This window comes from Lacerta agilis, chromosome 7 (genome assembly GCF_009819535.1).
Source record: "Lacerta agilis isolate rLacAgi1 chromosome 7, rLacAgi1.pri, whole genome shotgun sequence".
In the NCBI taxonomy this organism is placed as follows: domain Eukaryota; kingdom Metazoa; phylum Chordata; class Lepidosauria; order Squamata; family Lacertidae; genus Lacerta; species Lacerta agilis.
The window spans coordinates 4,111,923-4,138,416 of NC_046318.1; the positions used below are offsets into that span (position 1 = coordinate 4,111,923).

The following is a 26,494-nucleotide window of genomic DNA, read 5'->3' on the forward strand; positions in this document are numbered from 1 at the left end:
TTAAGGTATACTTATTTTTATATTTATACAATCTCTGTGTATTTTTAATTTTTGGTACTTCTTATATAAATATACAAATAAACCTTTCAAGGTGATTACAGTAAAATACTTCAATTTTGTCACCTAGAGTGGCAATTTAGTCCTTTCTAAATTATCCTGAATGCATTCATCATAAATCTCCCAGATTCCTGGTTCAGGCATCTCTTTCCCTGTTGTGAGTTGCATGGAAGGAGTCCTTAAAGCTCAATCCCATTTTCCCAGATACAGTCACAACAAGAGCTTGCTAAATTATTCTTCATGTTTGTTTAATATAATTTTGCAAAGGACACCACCTGTCTTTAACTTGAAAATTGTACTCAATAAGTGTTTAGTTAATCATAAGTTGCCATTTGTGTAATTCATTTGAACTACTTCCATGTGTGCTCATTGTATTTAAAACGTTATCTTGCAGTCGCAGTTTGGCAGAAGCATGCTCGGATGGGGATGTAAATGCTGTCCGGAAGCTGTTGGATGAAGGAAGAAGTGTAAATGAACATACAGAAGAAGGGGAGAGTCTCCTTTGCTTGGCATGTTCAGCTGGGTATTATGAGTTGGCACAAGTGAGTAAAGGCTAGTGTTCTAAACCATTCCTTTAAATAATAAAGGTGTATTAAACTTAACCATTTCATCGTTAACCCAGGACAGTTTCCACATTTCCCAGGCTTGTAAACAAATCACACTTTCTACACCCTTATCTAGGCTAGACCCTTCTCTGCTCATGCCTTTTTTGTTGTTGTTTTGTTTTCTTCCTCTGTTCCCTTTACAACTACTGTGGTCTCTTTCTCAAAATGGCATTCCTCTGAATGGAGACTCCTGTTTAGAGGCCTGGCACAGTGCTGGTGATAAATGACTATTCTTGTGACTGGACAGTGATTCTTCCCTTCACATTGAGAATGACTAAGTTGAAGTCTTTAAAAGACCAAGAAAGGGGAATAGTAATGACTAATAGGAGGTTAACTTCTGTTTCATTTATTCAGGTACTGCTTGCAATGCATGCAAACGTTGAAGATAGAGGAAATAAAGGAGATATAACCCCACTCATGGCAGCAGCCAGTGGCGGCTATGTGGACATTGTGAAACTGCTGCTTGTTCATTGTGCTGATGTCAATGCCCAGTCTTCAACAGGTAAGTGTAAATAAGAAATGAAAAACTGCTAATATTTTGAGTGCCGATACGTTTCCGAGCACAATTCAAAGTGTTGGTGCTGACCTTTAAAGCCCTAAACGGCCTCGGTCCTGTATACCTGAAGGAGCGTCTCCACCCCCATCATTCAGCCCGGACACTGAGATCCAGCGCAGAGGGCCTTCTGTCGGTTCCCTCACTGCGAGAAGCAAAACTACAGGGAACCAGGCAGAGGGCCTTCTCGGTAGTGGCGCCCGCCCTGTGGAATGCCCTCCCATCACAGGTCAGGGAAATAAACAACTACCTGACATTCAGAAAAAACCTGAAGGCAGCCCTTTTTAGGGAAGTTTTTAATGTTTGATATTTTTGTATTTGATTTCTGTTGGAAGCCGCCCAGAGTGGCTGGGGAAATCCAGCCAGATGGGCGGGGTACAAATAATAAATATTATTATTATTATTATTATTATTATTATTATTGCTGGAAATAGATGCAAATATTTACTTAGGGGTGTAGCATTATGTGTGAAAAGTAGTGCACTGTAAACTTTGTCTTTTAAGTGATCACTCAGATGAACCTGGATGAAGAAGTTCATGTAGTATTAGTGTTAACATTATAATATTTTAAAAGCAACACTGTCACATTTAGGAGAAATTAAATACCTTGACACTAACTTTTAAGTTTTCATAAGGCATTTCTTTGTAGTAAGAAATATATTCTAAAATCATTGCTCATTAGAAATGACTATTGAAAGTACGCTAATGTAAAACTGCTCAAAATGTCAATTTGTAACCAGTGTTTTCTGTTTGGTATTATGCAGACTTGAAGTCCTGTCAAACAGTAGTCATCCTTTAGCGGGACCAATTTATTAATGTCAATGAATAAAGAGTTAAACTTCCGAAGGCAGGGGTATAAGTGACCTTGGTTTGTTTTCCCCTCTTCTCTTAGGAAACACAGCACTCACTTATGCCTGCGCTGGGGGATTTGTTGATATTGTCAAAGTGTTGTTGAAAGCAGGTGCGAATATTGAAGATCATAATGAAAATGGACATACCCCCTTAATGGAAGCAGCCAGTGCAGGTCATGTTGAGGTTGCAAGAGTACTTCTGGAATATGGTGCAGGAATAAACACTCATTCCAATGAATTCAAAGAAAGTGCTCTTACACTTGCTTGTTATAAAGGTAGGACGTTTTGAAGGATTGCATTGGAAAACCTGAGTACCCCTGTATATCCTTCTAAAGAAATCTGCTGCTTGTAGCATTACACTGTGTGTTTAATTATAACATAAAGGCACAGCATGCCCTTCACAATTCACTGTATGTAATGCCATGCAAGAGGGCAGGGCTGAGGAGGGGAGGCCATGGGCTTAACAGATTCCAAGTTTGGACCAATTTCTTGAAGAATTTCTGTATTCTGAACTTCTAAAATTGTTTTACGTAGTAGACGTTCTATTGAAACTAAGTTTACTATCTTTGAATTGTCACTCTAGAAGTTTTATAGCAATTTGATTTAAAGTACTAGCTTGGTCTGAAACTGTTAAGCATAGTTGGTTTGAACCATTATTAGGTCTTGTAACATGCTGGTTTTTCTCTTTTATTTGAAGGTCACTTAGATATGGTTCGTTTCCTGCTTGAAGCTGGAGCTGACCAAGAGCACAAAACAGATGAGATGCACACAGCTTTAATGGAGGCTTGCATGGTAAAATGACTGTTGAATTAAATGGTTTTGGTTGAAGAAAACTGAAGAACTTGAACATACCTAGCCTTACCTCTTTCACTAGTTAAAAAAAAAAAAAAACATTGCAAGAAGGCTTATGCAAGATCACAGCTCCAAGCTATTAATTTATGTTCTAAAAACAGCATTCCCGGGTTTTTTTTTTGGTCATGGCATGTAATTTTTTTTTTTTTTTTTTTTTATAAGATTTTATTATTTTCTAATAAGACAAAAGAAAAACATAACATAAACACCACTATTAACAATACAAAACAATACTAAAATACAATACATAAACACAGCACAAAAATACAATCAAACAATTACAATAAAAAGAAACATATACAAACCTTTAAACTAACACTTATCCTCTTACTTTCCTTGGTACTATCTTCTCTATTTTAGGGGACTTCCCCCATTCCCTCCACTGTCTTCAAAATCATGTATATCTCCTAGGTAGCTTTGTATCTTATTCTATTCACATTTGCTCAATTTTTAATGTGCTTTACTTTACTTAATCATATACCTAATCACATATAACTCTTGACTTAAACACCAAATCTTAACATATTTTTTAACAAATAAATCTTTCACACAAAAATATCTTCCTAACAATTTTATCTAATATAAACCTACTAAAGCCGCTATTCTATTTAATTCTGCTCAAATATTCAATTTTACTGATTTAACTAAATAGTCTTTAAATTTCTTCCAATCCCGTGACACCTTCTCCTCCCTCTGGTCCCGGATTCTGGCGGTCAGTTCTGCGAGTTCCATATACTCCATCATCTTCATCTGCCATTCTTCCACCGTTGGTATCTCTTCGCCTTTCCATGTTCTTGCCAATAGGATTCTAGCTGCTGTTGTGGCATACATAAAAAACACTCTATCCTGACTGGGTATCTCTTCATTTGTTATGCTCAGAAGAAATGCCTCTGGTTTCTTACAAAAGGTAACTTTCATTACCTTCTTAAGTTCGTTATAAATCTTATCCCAGAAAGCATTTACCGCTGGGCACAACCACCACATATGAAAAAAGGTACCTTTCGCATGTTTACATTTCCAACACACATCTGACATTTTGGTATTCATCTTAGCTATCTTAACTGGTGTCAAATACCATCTGTAAACCATTTTCATTATATTTTCTCTTAAGCTATGACAAGCAGTGAATTTGATACCTTTCTGCCACAATCTCTCCCAGTCATCCATCATGATATTGTGTCCTACATCTTTCGCCCAATCTATCATTGACGATTTAACCAGTTCATCTTTCGTATGCCACTCTAGCAAAAGATTATACATTTTGGAAAGGTTCTTAAAGTTCGGTTCTATCAGTTCTGTTTCCAGTTTTGATTTTTCTACTTGAAAACCAACTTTTTTGTCCATTTTAAATGTTTCATATACCTGGTGATAGTGCAGCCAGTCGGGGACCTGACTTTTCACCTGATCGTAACTTTTTAGCTTGAAAGAGTCCCCTTCCTGCTGCAATATGTCCATATATCTTAACCAATTTGCAGACATGTTCGGTCTCTTATAGGCTTTGGCCTCCACCGGAGAGATCCATCTAGGGGTCTTTCTCTCTAACAAGTCTTTATATCTAGTCCAGACCTGATACAAGGATTTTCTAACTATATGAGACTTAAAAGTTCTGTGGATCTTAACCTTGTCATACCAAAGGTATGCATGCCATCCAAACATATTATCATGACCTTCCAAGTCCAATACATCAACGTTCTCTAGTTTAAACCAATCCTTTAGCCAGCAAAAGGCTGCTGCTTCAAAGTAAAGTCTTAAGTCCGGCAGGGCAAAGCCTCCTCTCTCTTTAGAGTCTGTTAGGATCTTAAACTTGATTCTTGGCTTTTTGCCCTGCCATATAAACTTTGATAAGTCCTTTTGCCATTTCTTAAAGCAATCCAGTTTATCCAAAATTGGTATGGCTTGGAATAAAAACAGCATCCTTGGTAGGACATTCATTTTTATCACTGCAATTCTTCCCATTAACGACAGTTTCAGTCTTGTCCATATTTCCATATCTTTCTTTATTTCCATCCACAATTTTTCGTAATTGTCCTTATACAGGTTCAAATTCTTGGTTGTGAGGTTGATACCTAGATATTTTACTGTTTTGACAAAATTGAGGCCAGTGCCTTCCTGTATTCTTTGAATTTGTTCTGCACTCATATTTTTTCCTAAAACTTTGGTTTTCTGCTTGTTTAACTTGAAACCAGCTACAAGTCCAAATTGTTCAATTATTCCCAAAGCTCTGGGGACACTGCTTTCCGGTTCTTGCAGGGATAGCATCAAATCGTCTGCGAAGGCGCGTAATTTGTATTCCTTCTCTCCCACACGAATTCCTTTTATCTGTTTGTCCTTTCGTATCATATTTAGGAGGACTTCCAGGACCGTAATGAAAAGTAAAGGGGAGATAGGGCACCCTTGTCTTGTTCCCTTTTCGACTTCAAACTCCTCCGATATCACACTGTTTACAATTACTTTTGCTCTTTGTTCTGTATAGATGGCATTAATTCCATTCAAAAACTTTTCGCCAACTCCCATCCTTTCCAAATTCTTTTTCATAAATGTCCAAGAAACTTTGTCAAATGCTTTCTCTGCATCAACAAACAATAGTGCCGCATCTGTATTTATGTTTCTCTCCAGTTTTTCTAAAATGTCCACAATAATTCTCGTATTATTACTAATTTGTCTTCCTGGCAAGAAACCTGCTTGGTCTCTATGTATATAGTCTTTCAACACTCTTTTTAACCTTGTAGCCAATATATTTGCAAAAATCTTATAATCCACATTCAAAAGGGATATTGGACGATAATTTTTCATTTGCGTCGCATCCATATCTGGTTTTGGAATCAGTGTGATAAAGGCTTCCTTCCACGTCTCTGGTGCCCTATCTCCTTCTAATATCTTGTTGCAAACTTCTCTTAGTGGCTGCGATAGCCAGTCTTTCAATGTCTTATAATATTTTGCTGTTAATCCGTCCGGTCCTGGGGCCTTCCCCAATTGCATGTTATTTATTGCCTCTTCTATTTCCTGCGTCGTTATTGGGTGGTTGAGAGTAATTAATTTTTCCTCTGGGACCTTTTGCAATCCGTTTTTTTCCAGAAATCGGTCTATTTCTGCTTCATCTATCTTCTCCTCCTTGTACAGTTGCTTGTAGAATCTTTGAAAACACCATCTGATTTCCTCTGGTTTCTCCACGTTTTTTCCGTTTACTACCAAATTATTGATGACATTTACCTTTTGTCTTTTCTTCAATTGCCAAGCTAGTAATTTTCCACATTTATTAGCCGATTCGAATGTTCTTTGCTTCATCATTTTCACTTTCCATTCAATGTCCTGGTTCATTATATTGGCATATTGGGATTGCAAGTATTTAATTTCTTTTTGAATTTTAACGCATCTGGGATGTCCTCTTAGTTCCTTTTCCTTTTCTTTGATTAATTTCAACAATCTCTCCATCTCTGCATTTTGTTGTCTCTTCTTTTTTGCTTTTTCACTAATAAGAAATCCTCTCATTACAGCTTTACTTGCATCCCAAGCAATTCTTTTCTCCACTTCGGAGCTCCAATTTATCTGAAAATATTCTTTCATCTTTTTCGCCGCTCTTTCCACTAGCTTGGTGTTTCTCATCAAAGCGTCATCCATTCTCCATCTAAAAGAGTCCTTGGAAATCATTTTTAAATTTAGCTGTACAGGATTGTGGTCTGAAAGAGTTTTAGGGCCAATTTCTGCCTTTTGTATTTTTGGAGCCAATTCATTCGAGATCCAAATATAGTCTATCCTCGACCATGACTGCTGAGGTTCGCTGAAATATGTTGCCTCTGTATCTGTGGGGTTTTTTAATCTCCAAGAATCCACCAAATTCAAATTGTCCACCATTTCAAAAAAGGTCTTTGGGAGTTTCCCATCATTCGTTAATTTAGTTCTTTGAGATCTGTCCATTAATGTGGAAACTGCACCATTAAAATCTCCAAGGCAAACTAATTTGTAATCCAAATAGTCCAACAGCAAGTCATGTATTTTCTTATAAAAGATTGACTTTCCATCATTTGGTGCATAAAGTCCCAGAATCAAAAATTTTTCGCCTTGTACGTTAATTTCAATTGCGATGTATCTCCCTTCTTCATCTTTGAATAGCTGTCTTGGGCTGTATTTCTCCTTTGCATAAATCACTACTCCTCTCTTCTTGACCTTGTCCGATGATATGAACTCTTGGCCCAATTTTTTATTCTGTAATAATCTTCTGTGACGTCGGGCTATGTGGGTTTCCTGTAAACATATTATATCCAAATTCTTCTTTTCTATGCTGTAGAACACTCTGCGTCTCTTTGGCCTCTGATTCAATCCCCGGACATTCCATGTCATTAACTTGAGCGCCATTTTCCTTTCTCTAGTCTTCTCCTCCAATTGCTTCTCCTTTCTTGTCTTCCTCTGGATCTTTGCCTGGACTTGGTGGACTTGGTAGTGGTCCCGGCGGTGGTGGGAAAACCTCTGGAAACCTGTAGAATTGTGCTGGGTCGAGTGGTGTGCCTTTAAATTGTTCCAGATGCTTATCCAAGAACTTCTGTTTCTCCGCCAGGGACCTTATTCTTATCTTTTTCCCTTCAAACGTAAATGCCAGGCCTTCTGGAAATTCCCAACTGTAGGGGATTTTCCTTTTTCTAATCTCAGTTGCCAAATCGTTGTAAGGAACTCTTTTGTCAAGGAAAAATCTGGGGATATCCTTATAAAAAATTACTTTGTTCTGCTCTACCACCAGGTTGTTTCTGTAATGACAGTCCAGAAAGAAATCCCTATCGTGTCGATCGTGACACACAATCAAACAGTCGCTGACTGTTTTGTTACTTTTCTTTCCTCTGGAACCTCTTGGACCAAATCTGAAGGCCTTCACTATGCGCGCTGAGACGTTTATCTCTTCTATCTCCCAAAATCCTGAAAATAGCTTCACTATGTAGTCTTTTAGGTCTTCCCCTTCCACTTCTGGAAAATTTCTTAGGCGAATGTTGCCCTCTCTTTGATGTAGTTGCAGAAACGCGAGGGACTCTTCCACAGACCTCTGTCGTGTTCCAATATTCTCTATCTGTTCCAAATCCAAATTGTCCAATTTTTCCTCCACCTTTTTTATTTTTTCTTTGACCACTTTAATTTCCTCTGAGTCCTTTTTCAGGGTGGTCACCTCTTGCCCAATCCTGTTAATCTCTTCTCTATTCTTCTTTACATTCTCCTCAATTTGCCCAATTGATTTTTCTAGGGTCTGCGTAGAATTTTTAATATCAGCTTTTATATCCGCTTGAAGTTTTTCTATCGCTGAATTCACTGCTGTATTTCCTGATGAAACTTGATCTTGTGTTTGCTTCAGCCCATCAGTAACGCTTTTCAGTCCTGCTGCAATTTCTGCCACACTAGCAACCAATTTCTCCATTTGTTCCTGTAGAGTTAGGGAAACAGAGCCTTTTCTTTTCTCAGAGCCAGTTCCTTTAGATCTAGTTTCCATTCCTTGTGGGCTCTGCAACTGTAATCTCAAGGTCACTCCAGTTGCTGTAGTAACAATCTCAGACATTCACAGTAGAAGGCCAACAGTCCCAAAAGTAAACACCAGGTGGCCAGCAGATCAGTTCTGAGAACAAAGAGGCTGCTGAGCCAGGAGCCCACACCAGTCCCAAAAATCCAACTTTTAGGCAAAGAGTTTATATTCCAAAGTATAAATTCCTTAAAGCCAAGAAGAGTCCACTTTTATGTAGCCCAAGTCAGTAACAGTTCTTAACTTGCAGTGTTACCACCAAAGTTTATAAAGTAGCTTGTATCTGGTTACAAAGAAGTCAAAATGTCTCCACTGGTAAACAGTCACTGAGACACCAACAAGGAAAAAATGGCAACAATATATCCCAGCCCGCTACTGACCCGGAATCCTAATCCAGAGGGTGAGGGGCGTCTTCTTTTGCCATATCAACTGTTTTTAAGTCTTAAAACAAACTTTAAGCAACTTTTGAACCACTTTTAAAAAGTTTGGCAGAGTTCACAAAACTTTTCCGTTAGTCGCGGCTTTGATCTTTTAGCGCTACCAAGCTCGCACGAACAGTACAAAGGGAACAGGCTTCCTTTTGCAGTTCCTCTGCAAGTAGTGCTCTTTAAACTTGTAAAAATAATCCAATTCTTTAACTTACAGAGTTTCTTTGAAGTTTTCTTTGCAGGAAGTGCCGGGTGCTCGAGTCTGGCGGGATCGCTGCTTTGATCCTCCGCAGGCAGATGCTTCTTCAGTCCCGTGCCGGCGCTCCGCTCGCCCGATTTTCCCCCTTACGAGGGTCAATCGGGAACGGAGACGGCACGTCTGGGACCCACGAAGCTCAGGTCCACGGGACGCTCTTCCCGTGGCTTTAAGGGACCCGTGGCGCAGGCACGGAAGTCCCTAAAGCCTAGCGGAGGACGGAGCCGTCGGACTCCCGTCCGCCATTGACCGGCACCTAACCGGAACTGGCATGTAATTTTAAGTCAAACACTATTTTTCTTCAGCATGGTAAAATTGTAAAGCTAGTAGTGGGGAATGAGTTGTTAACAGCTTGCAATCACAACTTAGGTTAGCAGTAAACTAACTGTAGCTTGTAATAGCCAGAAAAAGAGGATAAATATAGTAACCTCCTCTCTGAAGAAGAATGGTCTAGTGCTGCAGTAGTCTTCTGCATTATGCCATTATCACTTGTGCTATATAAGGATGCAGTGAGTAGTCAAAGCTTTAATCGCCTACTGCCTGGTTTGAAAAACATGTAAGGACGGTTACGGCTGGGAAACTGCATAGAATTAGGTATATTCTGTGTCAATGATACACTTTATATTCTGTATATAAGAATACACTTCATGATCTGCTGTGAGACATCATAGAAGCAATTGAATAAAAGCAACAATCATATCGCATATTAAGCAGCAGCAGAGGGGCAAATATTCTAAAAGGCTCAGCGAAACAATGGTCTATTGCTGTCTGCCTAATAGTAGGCAGTGATTGGTATACCTCTCTAGGGAGGTTGTGCCTAACTGAGAATGAAGTGACTCTGTTCACATATAATATTAAGCTAGGTATGGGGAACCTTTGGCCCTTCATGTTGCTGAACTACAGCTCCCATGAATTCAGAAAAGAATCAACAAAATGTATTGTGCTGCAGTATTCTTTCAGCTGATCCCTGCAACCATGTTGAAAATGGAGGACAATGCCAAGCTTCCCTTCCCTGTCCCCAGCAAGCTGCAATGAACATGGAATTAAATATCTACTCTAAATTGATGCTAAACAAACAAACAAACAAAAAAACTCTTGTAGATGCTCCTAGATTTGTGCATGCTCTGTCCAGCAGAATAGCCTGTGACTCTTCATCCCATGCAATTAGTACAGGTGCATCTGTAGCGCAGGGGTAGTCAGCCTTTTTATACCTATATCTTTCTTGATGGTAAAATTTCCTTACCACCCACCAGTGCTCAATGGAAGGAGGATTCAGCTTGTGCCATAGAACCCCCTACCGCCCACCTAGAATCCTGAAACACCCACTATTGGGCGGTAGGGACGAGGTTGACAATCCCTGATGTAGGGGGTTAAGGAGTTCTGCAGGCATACTGCTCTTAAATTCAGCTAGTCTTTTCCTGGCATTGCTGCTCATTCTGTTGGTGGGGACGGGACAACAGTCACCAAATGTGACTGTACACACCACTGTTCCTCTGGAAGTTATATGTGGAGCAGATGTCCAGGTCCAAGTTGATTCAAGTTGAACCTGATTCCACTGATATTTCTGTTGTTTTACCTTCTCAATTGGCTTCTGTATTGCTTTTTCTGTTCTTGTTTCATAGTTCTTGTTATTAGACACAGTGGGGTTCTCCTTCGGATACATTTTAGTTACTATAAGCAGTCTGTGGACTAGTGGAAATGTGTCATTTGGCTGTAGCCACAGGAAATTTTTTAAAAAATGTTTTGACCCTGTTTTCTAGAAGATGACATTCCTGAATGTTTCACTCTGCTGATCAGAGTAAGATTTCACAGTGAATTCAGTTGTTTGCAATTTAAGCTGAAAAGTGAACATACATTCCTAACATACCAGTAATTCAAATGATATTGAAAATTTCCTTTCTAGAATATTTGAGCTATATTGCTTAATAGCTTTCTTTCTTTCTTTCTTTTTGAAATAGGATGGGCATGTGGAAGTAGCTCGTCTGTTACTGGATAGTGGTGCTCAAGTGAACATGCCTGCTGATTCCTTTGAATCTCCACTGACACTTGCTGCTTGTGGTGGCCATGTGGAACTAGCAGCCCTGTTAATAGAAAGGGGAGCAAATCTTGAGGAAGTTAATGATGAAGGTTATACTCCATTAATGGAAGCTGCTCGGGAAGGCCATGAGGAGATGGTGGCTCTATTACTAGCTCAAGGTAAGACAACACATTTGTTTCAAATTAGAGCATTAATACTATTTTTACTAGCTTCTTTCTTGGTGGCTTCAATACTAATATTCCTAGCGGAGTAGTTCATAGAATCATAGAGTTGGAAGGGACCACAAGGATCATCTAGTGCAGGCCCCAAACACCAGTTGTGGTGCTGATTCTGGTGCCTCTTATATTGAGGTTAATTACTAGGGCTGCAAACATTATCAAAATTCTCTAGATCAATAAAAATATAAATTGGAGTAAAAAATGGTGTTCCCAGCCAACCTGATTAATTCTAAGCACCTTTTATTGCAGGATGTAATGTTTATTGGCTTAGGAAACCTTCATTTTGTGCTAAAAGAAAAGGCAAGAGAAGGGGTTTAAAAGGACTTGCTCAGCCAGCCAGTGTTGAAGATGTGATGAAGGAATCTTACCCTTTATCTGTGCCAGCAGCAGTTCCACAAAGCTCCTTGGGCTGCTACTTTGGGAAGAATACAATTGTGTTCCCAGTGCTTAATGTTTGGCTGGTGCTTCTGTGTTTCTCCCACTTGTTCCTACCTCTACTGCTAATACTTTGCAGATTGGATGAGGATAACATTGCTCTGTTGGCTAACTTTGTAAGAAGAGCCAAGTGTAGACCAAGAAGTAGGTATTGCAGGGAGGCATCTTTGCTTAACGGGGTATGGAATGTGAAAATTTCTTAAGTTAATGTGTTACCTGGCAGATGAGTTGAGAGAAAATTGCTCTATTGTAGCTCTTTTAAGACCATTTTTTCAAGGTGTTGGGTTTTTTGTTGCCATTGTGGTAAGCCAGTGGATTTATTTATTTGATATTGGTTTTTATATTTATATGCCATACCACACAATAATCAACCATGTCTTCTGGGCAGGTCACAAATTAAAATAAATAAAATATGAATACAGTAAACTAAAACTATTCATGCAGAAATTAGCACAGAAATTAGCAGAAACCATATGAAGAAATGCAGGCCAATCAAATAGCACTAAAATCCAGTGAGGGGGAACAGTGTATACAACTTGGGAGGTGTAGCTACTGCTAATAAAAGTGAAGGCCAATATCAAATGGGCATGCTAATGATTTCCCCCCCCCCCCAAATAATTTTTTTTGTAGGTGCTAATATAAACGCACAGACAGAAGAGACACAGGAGACAGCTCTAACTTTAGCATGCTGTGGAGGGTTTTCGGAAGTGGCTGACTTCCTCATTAAGGCAGGAGCTGACATAGAACTTGGTTGTTCTACACCTTTGATGGAAGCGGCACAGGAGGGCCACTTAGAGCTGGTGAAGTATTTACTAGCAGCAGGTATGTTTGCAATTACAGTTGGAAGAGAAAAACCAGATACTGGACCTTCAGATGTTTTTCAGCTCTGACTCTAATCACTCTTGACCAGTATGGCCAATTTATTGATGCAAATTGTAATCCCTCAACACTTTCTTGCATAAGTCACAATGTAGTTTCTCCAGAGCAATGAAGATTATAGTCATAATTCTGGAACCATTGGAAATTAGTATTAATAATGTAAAAGTATTTAGTATTCAAAATGCTTATGTGATTAATCTTCACAACATTTTTGTGACATGTTTAATATTTCCATCATGCATTTTAAGGTTTAGAGGATGACATGCCTAAGACTTAAGCATTCAGATTCATTTGACTGGTTTTCCCAAGAGCATTTGTGCTCTCAGTGGCAGCCTCTGTACTCAATAGCAAAAGACTTCTGAAGCTGAGAAATGTTACCAAAGGAACCTGTGATATGCAGAGGGGTGACTTGCTGCTCGGAGAGTGCTAGCCTAAAATAAATATTCTGTCACCTCACCAGTGATTTATTTTTTTAAATGGTGTTTCCAATTGAGGTATCCTGTCGGTAGCATTTGAGAAAGGAAATGTTTTATGAGCCTTTCTAGGTTGAGTGTTAATTGGGTAGATTTTTTAATACATTGTGAGTAATCTTAATTCCACACTCTTCCACAGGCGCTAATGTTCATGCAACAACTGCAACAGGAGACACTGCCTTGACCTATGCCTGTGAAAATGGACACACTGATGTTGCAGATGTTCTGCTTCAAGCTGGTGCAGATTTAGTAAGTCTTGAATATTTCTCTAAAATTTTGGAATGTAATGGGAGCTTTTTATTTTCCTTGAAAATGAAGAAGAAAAGTGCCTATGCAAACTAGATGGGAGAGTAGACCAAATTGTTATCCAGAGGAATGAATGGAAAATAATTCATGAGTGAAAGTATAGATTAACAATTTGTCTCATACTTGGATTCTTACTTTGTGAACTGCCCTATGATCTTCGAATGGAGGGTAGTATGCAAATTTAATAAATAATTTTGTAATTCTGTTTACACCAGTTTTTTCATCACTTTGAAAAAAATAACAATTTTCAATCTTTGATTTCCTTCCAGCAATGCATGTTCCTTGTATTTCTTTTCTTTAATTGGCTGTATTTGCTGATTTATCAGGAAGTGCCAGTGGGACAAGATTTTTTTATCATTTATTTAACGACTAAATATGTAAAAAGGTGTTCAAAATGGAAAAGGTTGTTTGTATTCTGCATGCTTCAAATACAACAGTGGGTGAAGTGCATGACGGGTGTTTTTAGGTGAAATTTTAGTGCACAGCTTGTACTGTAGTATCTAAAATGTTTACAAAAGCATTGTTGTATGCCACCTTTGGTCCATTTGCCAGGCAAAACCCCTTCCTTATCCCTAATCTTCAGGTTGTGTTTGGTCCAAACAGTTGTTTAGCGTTCTGTTTAGCTCTTGGGTAAGACTTCAGTCTTTTCCTTGCTGTTTGCGACTCTCACCTATTTTGAAGGGGGCTTTTGCCTCACTGGAAAAGCATCAGCTCTGCCTTAAGCTTGCCTGCTGAACTTGCTCTAGAATATTAGCAAATTAGTCCTTCTCTTCACATTCCCCCACAGTATGGATTTCACTTTCTTCATAATATTTCTAAACAGGAGCATGAATCTGAAGGTGGAAGAACACCACTGATGAAGGCTGCAAGAGCGGGTCATCTATGCACTGTACAATTTCTTATTAGCAAAGGTTGGTAGTAGTAATAGTAACATTAGTAGCTGAAGGAAGGGTTGCTTGACAGTTGGCTGTTAGAAAGAATGTGTTGCTTTATAGCAAACATTACCTTTTGCTATACATATAATGTTTTGTACTAAATGTATGTTTGGGATGAGTTTCCTTTGCAGTTTTATAAGAACAGTACTTGGACCACATTTTTGAAAGCTCAGTGTTTCATATACTTCTTCTTTTTAAAATAACCCTCCTTTCATATCTCCATAAAGTATTACAACCCCCATGCCCACATACTTGGAGTATGAGATTTAGTGTATCTTGCTTGAGGTTATGCAATTGTGGCAGAGGCAGTGTTACAGGGGTTGTCTCGTTCTTGTAGCTGAAGACTAACTGCAGCAGGTTCAGTTTAACTGTCATTTGGTATACAATGCTTAATGAAAAACAAGTTTACCAGCATTTTCTTTTAAGCGAACATGAAATATGAATGTGAACCTTTAAATATTTTGGTACCTGACTATGTCATACTTTGAGTAGGCCTATTGAAACCAATAGATTTAAATTTGCCAGCACTGGTTCCAATGAGTGTCCTCTGTTTATGACAGAGCTGTACTATCCTTTAGAACTCAACTATTTAATTTATATTCCAAAATTAACATACAGCTAATAGCAAGCTTGCTTTTACTATGTGAAATGTTTTTTAAACCTAAATGTAAGCAATTTCCTCTTCACTTGCAAATTATTGTTCATTTTAAAATTAAATGATTTGGAATCTCATTCCCAACAAATGGTGTCTTTGCATTAACTTTGTTCCTTGAAATTTCCCTTTAATTACGTCTCTTTGCGATAGGTGCCAATGTTAACCGAGCTACAGCTAATAATGACCACACAGTGGTGTCACTGGCATGTGCTGGGGGCCATCTTGCTGTTGTTGAGCTGCTCCTAGCTCATGGTGCAGACCCTACTCATCGTCTTAAGGTATTCCAAGTAACTCATTTTATTATTTTACAGTATATACCTTTTGTCAGTTGTATTGGCTAATGCTCCCAAAGTGTGTTAATTATAAGGTTGGCTTTGTTGTGTATAATCTTAGGAACCTAGTTAGTACAGTACTCAGATCACAAACCATTATAATTGTCTTCTTAAAATGTGTATTCCAGGATGGCTCGACCATGCTCATTGAAGCAGCAAAGGGTGGTCACACAAATGTTGTTTCCTATTTATTGGATTACCCAAACAATGTTCTATCAGTTCCAACTACAGACATGTCTCAGCTCACACCGCCATCTCAGGATCAGTCTCAGGTAAGCTGTAAAGCTTTTAACTAAAGCAGTGGGAAATGAATGTTTACTTTTACCAGCTTGACATAAATGGTGCAAGTTTTTATTGTTTTAACTTGATAAAGAATGTGAATAGTACAATTTGAGTAAAAGTCAAGTAGAGAGAAAATCCCAAGAACAATGATTCAGAATTCTTAAATTTGAGGGGAGGAAAATCCAGTCCTATACAAAAAGCTCACAAAAGCTTATTTGAACAGTACACTTAACGCTGTGTACGTACAGGGTGTGAGGAGAGTATCCTACTTGCTTTGGATTAATGTTCAGGTTACTTTAAAATCCACTGACATAAGTTTTTAATGTGAGTTGATTTTGCAGGTTCCACGTGTACCAATGCATGCACTTGCCATGGTTGTACCTCCCCAGGAACCTGACAGAGCTCCTCAAGAGAACCCCCCTGCACTTTTGAGTCTCCCAAAAGGTTAGTATGCAAACATTTTTAAATTTTATAGCTTGTGCTAGGATTCTGAATTCATTGTGTGTCTGGGGCATGGGAAGTATTTGGGACTTGATAGTGAATGGTGCAGGTCTGTTTCTCTTTAGTCATTTTAGTATAAGATTTTGAAAACATACTAGCAGTTATCTAAAGAACTGCTTTGGCTCCATGCCTGGAGTTGTGCTATTCCAGTGATAACTTTTGATTTGAACAGCCAGTGCCAACCTTAAGGTCATCACATGGTACCATATCTCAAACTCCTTTTAACGCTCCCTTCAGTTTCAAAGCTCTCTGCCATGTTGCACAGAGGTTACTGTTAACAAAAGCAAGTTAAGTCCATTAATTTTGATAGGTCTATTATAAGAAAAACTTTCCTGAATACCACTCATTAGTTACTAGTTGAATAATACATTTGGTAACATGCTTTAGTAAAATACTCAACTATGTTTAGTTATACTTGTGAGAAGTTGCCTCTAATAGATTAAGTAGATTTCTGAACTCGGCAGTAAAATTCCGTCTTCACCAGTAGTAAAAAAATTGTGTGACAGATTAAATAAACAGTGACCAACTGTAGTAGTCATTTACACATTTCCTTAGCTGATTTTATTATTGCTGTAAATGAGGTCAAATATGAAATACTGTATTTTGCAGAATTTTGAAGTACAAAGAGACTCCTTGTGTACCTGTTGCAGAAAAATGTCTTGTCTTGGGTTAGCAAAATCTGTGATTCACCTAGCCAAACATGTTTTGTGTCAAGCAAATGCTTGACGTACGCATGCTCTCATATGTGCTTTCTTGTGCGCTCACGCGCACACACACACACACACACACACACCACAGTCTCCATTTGTTTTCACCATGGTGAAATACATGGCTAGTGGACCGTATTCAGCTTGGTGGTTCATATGCTGTACAGTTTGTTCTTTCTCATTCTGGACAGTTTGCCCAGCTGTTAAATGATAACAGTTGCATTAAGTGAGTTGCATTAACTTAGATTTCAAAGAACTTAACAATTTTGTATGTATAACCTTTCTGGAGACCTATGAATGTGATTAATCAAATGTTTGTAGAGTCCATTAAATAAAGCATAATAATCGGTAGAAAGTGAAACGAGCACGGTTGTACTCAGAAGTGACAATTTTGCAGTGCAAAATCACTGCAGAATTGTTAACTAAAACTGATGCATCTGCATATTTATTTAGTGTAAAGAATATGCTAGGTGCTGTGCAGCACATAAATGTGATGGCTCCTCTCTGAAGGTTTAAGATTAGCATAGCTAAGTTGTATTGAAGGCCAGAAAGATGAGAAGATATTGGACAATTTGGGATTTGGGGGTAAGCATTTTTAAGGGAACACTATCAGGTCCTCAAAATAGGTTAAACAAAACATTATTATAACAAGCTATATATAGTGCTTTTTCTAAATGCTCAAAGTGCTTCACATGTAATCTACAGGCAAACTTAAGATAGTGCTATCATATGAATTCTGCACACAGGCATCCAAATTATTTTCATGGAAAAGATTTGTATCATATAGAGCACTCCAGTAATTTACTTTATTTCACCTAATGGATTGTGTGATTTATTCTGATTTTTCTTGTCCTGAAGAAAGACAAGGAGCTTTGCCATGGTACTGAATTCTTGACTCCAAACACTAGAAATATTTTTGAACCGTACCTCTGCCCTTCTGGGATTTTAATTCACATTAGCCACATTTTTCAAAATTTATATTTTCATCCATGAGAACTGCTTTTCAGTGACAGAAAATTCCTAATTGAAGCCCTTAGTTGGCTAAAAGATTTTGTATAATTGATGAAATTAATGCAGCTGAAGTTGTTTTATGTATTAGAAAGGTTCAGCTACCTATAAATCTTGTTGCCATGACAAGGAAATGAACTGTTCTCTCTGAAGCAAGTTGCCCCCTTAGCACTCGCTTGTCATTTCTCTTGATAAGTGCCTGTGTGTCATTTCAGTTTGAGAACAGAACACCAGACAAGGCTTCCTATTCTGAACTTTAAAAAGGCTCCCAAGGTGGTGGGTAAAAATCCATAAAAACGGTAATCCTGAAAAAAATAAATAGATCTAATTCAGCACAAAAATAATAACTTAGCAGCTTGTCCATGATCCCCTCCCAAAATAATGTACCATACTCATTCCCACTTGTCTCCTGAAAGAGAGGCAGGGTTGCACCTGGAGAGGAAGCTTCATTCTTTAGAAGCCACTATTAGAAAAGCTTTGTTTTAATCAATATTTTTTCTCTGTGAGGGGGCTTATTGCTTTTGTTTGTTTATGCTATATATTTTTACATTTTTGTATTGTAAACCTCCCTGTGATCTTCGGATGAAGGGCAGTATAGAAAATAAATAAATATTTGTCCTTTGTGGCCACTGGGCCTAGTCTCTGTGAGGTAGTGACACCATAGGGCAGCCAACACAGTGCTGCATTCTGATAAAATGGAAATGGATCTCTTGTCCAAGTATATGCATAAACACTTGTAACTGCCACACCTTAAACCTCTTCAACTCTTTGTTAAATACAAATTTTGTAAAAGTTTCTCATGACTCATGAAGTAGAGCAGAATCCACTTCTGTGCTAGCAATGTTCCTCTGAGGGCCAAACTGCATGTTACATGTGTTCAAGCTGGCCACTTAGCTTGAAGTGAAAACAGCCCTAGGGCCCCAATCTGGAACATATTCATGATTGGGATGGGAGCCCTGTTCCAGTCTCCTGTTGAAAACTTCTACCTCCCAGTTGCTACTTGCTTCTAAAGATGCTGGTTACTGCAAACAGCATGTGTTGGGGGCCATAAACTGCTAGGAGGCTTTGGCAGGAAACCATAAGTGCCTATGTGCTGGATTGAAGCATCACTGGTTGTTTCGTAAAAATGAGTGGCCACCTTAAGCACAGTTTTTAAAACAATGTGAAGAGCACAAGTGAGATCTACAAAAAAGTAGTATGTAGTGCTTTTGTTCAGGATATTTTATTTCATTTACTCTGCATCCTCCTCCAGTCATCTAGCTTTCCATGGCAACGAAGCATAGTCCTAATTGGACTTGTTTTTCTGGAGGGGCCATTCCCTCCTTACATTTTGTACTTCAGTGGACCTTGGGAGTCTTCCAAGCCTGTTGATAGCTTCCTCTTGTGCATTGATGGTGCTATTTTGGCAACATGGGCACTGGCATTCATGATTCAACCTAAAGGGTCATTTGAAGTTCAGAGTGTTTTTAAGAGACTGCATTCGATAAGCCAGTTTTACTCAAGCAGTTTGATTCAGGTTCTGACCTCAACTGTATATAGCATGTTAGAAATCAGCACATTTCAGTTATGATGGAGCAGTGGGATTTTAGCAATCATTATAACTGTCTTGTGCTATGCATTCAGAACTTTATGGTATAATACAAACAAATTGTCCCAAAATGTTATATTCTGTTATACATTAGCATTAGAAAGAAGTGACCTGGAACGCATGAGATGCTATAGACATTTTTGGAAGCCTCCAAATAACATCCACCAAAGCTACTTGCCTGCCTAAACATCTCTTTGTGGCCTTAAAAGGGGGGTGCACCCCACACTTTTGAACTCTTTCCCTGCTTAGACTCCTGATGTCAATTCTTGCCTCACCATAGCTGAGCAAACAAGTGACTTGTTTGCAGAAAGATATCAAAGGAGGTCAGGCTCTGAACTGAGTGGTGGTGGAACCGGATGAGGATCAGCAGAACTCCTCAGCAGCCTCCCAATGCCCTATTCTGTATACAAAATTGCAGCTTCCTCCCATTAGTTCCATTTTCGTGCACTGCTCTGGTTCACCAGAAGCAGCTTAGTCATGCTGGCCACATGACCTGGAAGCTGTACGCTGGCTCCCTCAGCCAATAAAGCGAGATGAGCACCGCAACCCCAGAGTCATCCACGACTCGACCCAATTCACCTTTATCAGTAGTTGAGGAGTTTCACCACCACTCATGGATGTAGTTTAAAAACACTATTTAAAAAGAGACAAGTATGTCCACCAGTTAATCCCACATCCCCAAAAACTTTTGAGACACCCAGCTTGTCTGCCTGCAAATGGGGCAACAGATTTGGGATGGGGTGGGAGATCCTTTTGGTTCCACATTAGATTGTTAGAGATGCATGCAGATATTGTGTGCTTAGTGGTGGAGGCTGAGGAACCTAGAGTCAGGCATATTGGGCAAATATCTCTTGACTACAAGTACAACAGTGCAAATCTCTCTCTCTCTCTCACTCACACACACACACACACACAGTCTGTTGCCTCCCAAGTGCAGCAGTTTATTTTCCCCCATAGAAATAAATTGCAACAATTCACTTAAATGGCAGAAATCAAATATTTGCATTTGAACACTGTGGGAGGTGGTTGGAGGCTAAATCTTTGCCCTGCCCCTTCTGATTCCAGTGCTGGGGTGAGAAACAGCTATGTTGGAGTTCATCTTGTTTATTCTGTGGAACACAATGGGAGCAACTTAGAACCAAACCATTCTTTTGGGTCTGGGAGGCAGGTGTATTTCTGGAAAATTTACTGTAATGAGTATTTTGAGATAAAAGATAGGAACCAGTGTTTTTAGCATGATCTGGGTATACTGAAGCCAAAAATGTTAGGTCAGACACTCACAATTGAGCTTGGGGAACTAACTTAAGGGGGGAAATGCTAAGAAAAGCACCATTTTTAATTTTGTACTTCTCCCTATGTGCAAATGCTTTTTGAATATTGCTTCAACTTTGTTAAAGTAATTGTTTGACTACCACAATATGACTGGAAAACAATTTCTGATTACACAGCTCAAAGTTCAGTGTGACTTCAGGCAGTGAGCTTTATTGTTTATTATAAATAAACACTAATTATAATAGTTTTAGAACATTGGGGCATATTTTACTTAAAAAAAATAGAATGCCACAAAACAAGTGCAATATATGAACAAGACTAAAACCAAACATTCACAGAAGACTGAGAAACAATTCCATTAAGGGTGGTGGTAATAACACTACTATTCAAGAGGAAATATCATGTGTTGCTAAAAGATAAAGGCAGTATACTTTATGCTGCTTCCACTGATGTGCACATCCTAAGAAGCACATAAACTCTGTTATGACTATAGACACAAGTGGATAGATACTACAAGCTGCACATCTTGACTACAATGGTAGTCAACCTGTAGTGGTTGATTTTATGGCAGCTGAGCTAAATATCATTTAGTGTCTTATGGAGGGTTATCAGTTCTACTACTGAGGCACAACATGACTCAAAGCAGACCTTATGACGTGATGACATAATGAATTGTGTCTAGATGAAGAAAGGTCAAGTATTCCAGCTGAATGATGATTGGGAGTGCTGCCTAAGGAGTTTTCCACTGTCATTCTGAATAACTGCAGTAGAAGGGCAGCACAAAGGGAAAGCCCCTATCTTAGCTTCACAACACTTTCCATTTCTTTCCACTTCTTGCAAAATGCCCCCCAGACGATGAATTTCTGCAAATTTTAGCATACATCTGTGATACATCTAGTACATGAAAACAAGGAGACTGACAAAACTATAACTATTCCCCAGTATGCATTGGAGTAGGGTATTTGTAAGGACAGAGGATGCAATAAAGTGCACAGAGAACAGCTGCTGCATGTCCTTGAGACTTCTACAAGGTGATTAGGTTGTTCTTGAAGGATGACACTTAAGCCAAATGTTCAGTACTAAGTGTGCTGCACAGGATCTTGTCTATGGAATTTTCAGGGAGAAGAAATTAAGAACAGAAGATGTTGGACTGGGTTGCACTGCACCAAACCACATGAACAAAGGGTATGCTGTGCTTAGCCCACAAAGAAGCCACTAACTCTGCTCTGAACAGGCATTCCAAAAGGCCGAATTTTGTAGCTTTGAATAAGGCTGATCTTGCCATGTTTATGTCCAGGGAGCTTTTTTTTTAGTACTCTGTGCAGTAAGGAAATCATTGCTGGAAGACGTTCATATGCAGTAGAAAGTCATCAAATAAGACAAAATGATGTAATTCTTATGTCAATACATGAAGCAGACATAAGGTTGCTTCTACATGTTACACAGAAAGTTCTGTACAATTATATATGCAAAAGATTCAGATTTTCAGAGGTGGTGTCATTTTTACAAAACGTCATCTAGTACTTCTACATCACAGAAAATGCATTGTATACCCATCAATGAAATATTCAACAAGCAACTGAATGATTCAGCAACAGAATATCTACCCTCTCTGTCCCATTCTACCACGATTGATTTGTGGCTCAGATTTCTACTTTACCAGCCAGGTCAGGGAACTGCCTAGCAGGTGAGGGATTTCGAGGCCTTGTGTTGTCAGACAGGCAAGCACTACGCCTTCATTCTAAATGGCTTCTTGGATACAGAGTCACCTCAAGTCCTGAGGGTGATATTGAAGAATCTGGAGCTGGTGGGCAAGATGTGTTGGGACATATTGGGTCCTCTGAATCCGCAGCCTCAAGCAAGATGTCTTTGAGCATGGTAGTCTTGTGAGGGTTCCTCTGTATATGCTGATTCCCTTTGAACCATATATATACTGGAGCCAGCAATAAAGTTGTTAGCTTCCTTCAAGAGCCTCATCCAGTTCTGACTAGTCCTGATAGGAAGGTGGTAGGGCATGATACCTTTTATGTATTTACTGGGCAGGACACTTCACCTTACATATTGGATCACGGCAAACTCAGCATTTGAAAACCTGTTGAGAGAACCATCACCTAATTAATAATTTGGAGAAGGCAAGCTCACAGATAAAACCATCATATCCACTAAGAAGTTTTTGTGAAGAATATACAATGTGAAGGCAACTGAGCACAGCATGTCTTGAAAAAACAAAAATTGGAAATGTTGCCACCAAGAAGTGACATTCTTCATTTTCACTCAGTGTGCAGTATTGAGTCATCTGGAGAAATTCTCTTTGTGCCATTGTAGAGCTCCCAGTGCCAGCAAATACTGGTTGGAAGTGCTCTTAATCAGATATTCTGGTTGTTCAGATGTCAGTATCATTTCCCAGCTATTTGTTTGGAACTAGTCTGTTGTTCATTCCAAACGAAGTGTTTATCTCTAAGATGCAAATATAGCAAATCTACATTCATGTCAGTTCAACAGATACTTTGGCCTGGTTCACATGTATTGACAAGCCATAGTCCAAAACTATGGTTTATCTTGAACAAGCTGAGTATTGGTGCACACTGGCTTAGCATTATGTGTGAATCTGTGCTTGTGGTTTGTTTATCTCTGGACAAACCGCAAGTGGATGCAAAGGTTTTTCCTGGCTTACCATTCATGATTTGATTGGGAGAAAAAAACCATGAGTACTGATTTGCATATGACACTAAGGCAGCTGCTCCAATAGTTTGTTTTCCAACTCTAGAAAGGGACAAACAAAGCAGGCATGACTGAGCATCATGCACAAGCAAGCTGCTCGTTTGAGCTAAGCCATTGTTTGTTTCTGATCATGCTTTATTGTTAAATATGATTGAGGCCACTGACTACTAGAGCACATTCATGGATGTCTAACTTGAAATGCCTGTAAGCATAATGAATGTCAAAGGATTAACAGTGCAATTCCTTTTCTTAGTTGGTACCAGTATCATTTACAAATTTTACTGTTTGTGTTAATTTCAACTTTTTTGTTATATACTGCTTTCATATTTTTTTTCATTTGAGCTAAAACTATGGACAGTGTTGCATGGAATTTACAAAAATCACTTAAAAAAATTAGAAGGTCAAGAACTCAATTCAGCTTGGAAGCCATCATTTTCATAACCATTAGCCAAAATGTGTTATGTAGTAGTTTCCCAACTTTTACCCCAGTGATGGTATTTTCCAAGCCTTTTTTCCAGAAATCCATCTAGACTATTTACTTACACAGGAGAAAATAAAGGGATTTGCCAGGGGATTGGAGGGATGGGGCTGTTTTTGTCTTTCCAAGTTGCTCAGAGGTGCATGTTTGGGTACTGCTGGATTCATTCACATAAAACATTGTGGAGATGTGAAGTGTTTTTGTTAGCTTTACTAGCACAAAAGCTGTGGCCCTTCCATTTAGTTCTGATTTAAACCTTTGTGTAGCTACTCATAAATTTCAATATGCCATAAAACTTAAAAGTGAAAAATGACCATAGCAGGGGGGAAGAATTAGTCAATGGGTGCACACTATATCAGGGCAGCACTATCTCAGTTAAGCTCCCCAGTGTCTTCTACCTTCAACTGGAGCTGGTTTCAACTTTTATAGTCTTAAAACTGCTTCAGTCTCAAATGGCTTCCTCTCAGATGTTTCATTGTAATTGCCTCAATCTGTCAAAAAACACCCTCCAAAATATTTTGTCTAGACACCACGTTGGGCCAGCAAGCTCATTCTCATTGACTGTACACTTACAAAAATTCCTCTTTGTGATTTACCCAAACACAACCCTCTTTTTTAGAAGTCCTACAGGGTTAATTGGGGTGGGCTTTGAGTTGAAGATTACAACTTTTATGTTTTTGATTTCATGATATACCTGCTCCAAGCCCTACGGATAGAATGGGATAGAAATTAAAATCTATGAAATTTTTGGGCAGCTAGTGTACCGTAATTCTTTCTGACAAAAGCCATGCCGATTTTCCTTCTGATTACAAATTAAGACATGACTTTGACAACCTTTAGCTTATGGATCATAGACACCATTTTCTTCTAGAACTTGAAGGCATATTAAAAAGTTCTAGTTTTGGATTCCTGGGCCTTCAGGTTCCATGAACAACTTAAAGGATTTGGGAATTGAGCTGAATTTCCATGTTTTTATTGCTGTGAATTGGACTGCCTGGAGAGTGAGGTGATGGGTGATGTTAAACTTCATTTATCCTGATAGCTATAAGTTGTACTGACTGCTGAAGTACATTAGCATATATATATTTTAAAAATAACATGTTTACCTTAATATATAGATATATTCAGCTATAGTGCAATTTATCGTATTCTCAGTCTGAGTTCATGGGTAAAAGCTCATTAAATTTTGGACAGGGGAATCCCAAAAACATATTTTCCTTTCTGCAAAGTTCTTGGCAATTTGGAGACATTGAGCAGCTGGCTTGGGGTTCTGTGTTGGGGTTTGGTTTGGTTTAGTTTAGTTTAGTTTAGGGCTTTCCCACTATGGACACTGCTTAAATGCATTTCAAACTGAAATGTTCAAAAATCCATTTGGTCTAGTCTACAGGATTCATGCTTGCTGTCAGTTTCAGTGTATACTTGCAGTATACAAGTGAGCTGTGTGACCAAATGAGTGGCTTCTTTACTTATGCATTAGAAGGGGTGTCCAATAACAGCTTAGTTGGCAGAAGACACCAACTAAACATGTGAAGAAGCAAGGGTTAAGCTAGTTATCACGACAGTTTCAGACATGACTCCTGCCCTTGCAGGAGCTTACAAAGGGGTTATGTTCCAAGGATCATGCCTAAAGCCAAAACCATGTGTAGTCAAAACACATTGGTTTCAATGGCGGGTGGGGTTGCAAAAGTCATTTTTCCTGGAACCCCGCTTCCCCTCACTTTCCTTTTGGCCACATGTGTAAAACTGAATGCATGTAAATTATGGGCTTACTGTACTTGCACTAGAAAGGTATACTTCTTATTATTGGTTTCATAGATTAATAAATGTTTTCACAGCCAGTAGATATCAAAGCAGTGTGCAATTAAGAGTAAACAACCCTGCATCTAAAAGTTTTATGTAACAGTAATTGTGGGAGTGGAGTGACTTCTCCTCCAAAACAATGAATGGTGCCCTATAGCAGATTAGTAGCCAGTGCAGCACTCTCACCAGAAGTGGTATATGGGGTTGATGGGATGCTACAATTAACAGCCTAGCTGCTGCATTCTACACATTTCTGGCTAAGGTCAAGGGAAAGCCCCACATAGAAGGCATGTAGGTCATCCAGTCCTGAGGTTACCAATGCCTGGACTACTGTGGCCAAGCAAGCTATCTTAGTCCAGAAACTGCTATAATTGTCTTACAAAACAAAGTTGGTAACAAGTACCTGCTGCTTCAGATGGAGTGTAAGCCTATCCAGAACAGGTAACTGATGTATCTCCCAGACCTGAGAACCACTTATCCACAGGGCCTCCTTTTTGCCAGGGCTTAAATTCAGTTTATTGGCCCTTATCCATCCCACTCCTGTGCCCAGACGCTGGTCCAAAGCCCACATAGCCACTTATAATTCAGATGTTGCAGAGAAGAGCTGGCACTGTTCCAAAGCCCATAACAACCATTTCCAGCTGCTCTATATAGATGTTAAATAGCATTAAGGATAAAAAAGTGCCCTGTGGCACCTGATAACACAAATGCCAAGGCTCAAGAGACCTACTTTTTGCCGACTTGTGAATAATGGTGAGATTACCTTTCTC

General features: G+C 39.0%; 1 protein-coding gene across 10 annotated transcripts in view; it reads left to right on the top strand.

Annotated features, from left to right (window-relative positions):
* Positions 1–26,494, top strand: part of LOC117049481 (ankyrin repeat and KH domain-containing protein 1-like) — a 100,810-nt gene that overhangs the window by 20,578 nt on the left and 53,738 nt on the right. For all 10 annotated transcript variants that reach the window (XM_033154187.1, XM_033154188.1, XM_033154189.1 and 7 more), the window contains exons 4-14: positions 452–599; positions 1,017–1,164; positions 2,108–2,341; positions 2,764–2,858; positions 11,055–11,292; positions 12,418–12,609; positions 13,279–13,388; positions 14,269–14,356; positions 15,186–15,313; positions 15,496–15,639; positions 15,991–16,093. In XM_033154187.1, coding sequence (XP_033010078.1) covers positions 452–599; positions 1,017–1,164; positions 2,108–2,341; positions 2,764–2,858; positions 11,055–11,292; positions 12,418–12,609; positions 13,279–13,388; positions 14,269–14,356; positions 15,186–15,313; positions 15,496–15,639; positions 15,991–16,093 — 1,628 coding nt within the window. The remainder of the gene's footprint in view (positions 1–451; positions 600–1,016; positions 1,165–2,107; positions 2,342–2,763; positions 2,859–11,054; positions 11,293–12,417; positions 12,610–13,278; positions 13,389–14,268; positions 14,357–15,185; positions 15,314–15,495; positions 15,640–15,990; positions 16,094–26,494) is intronic.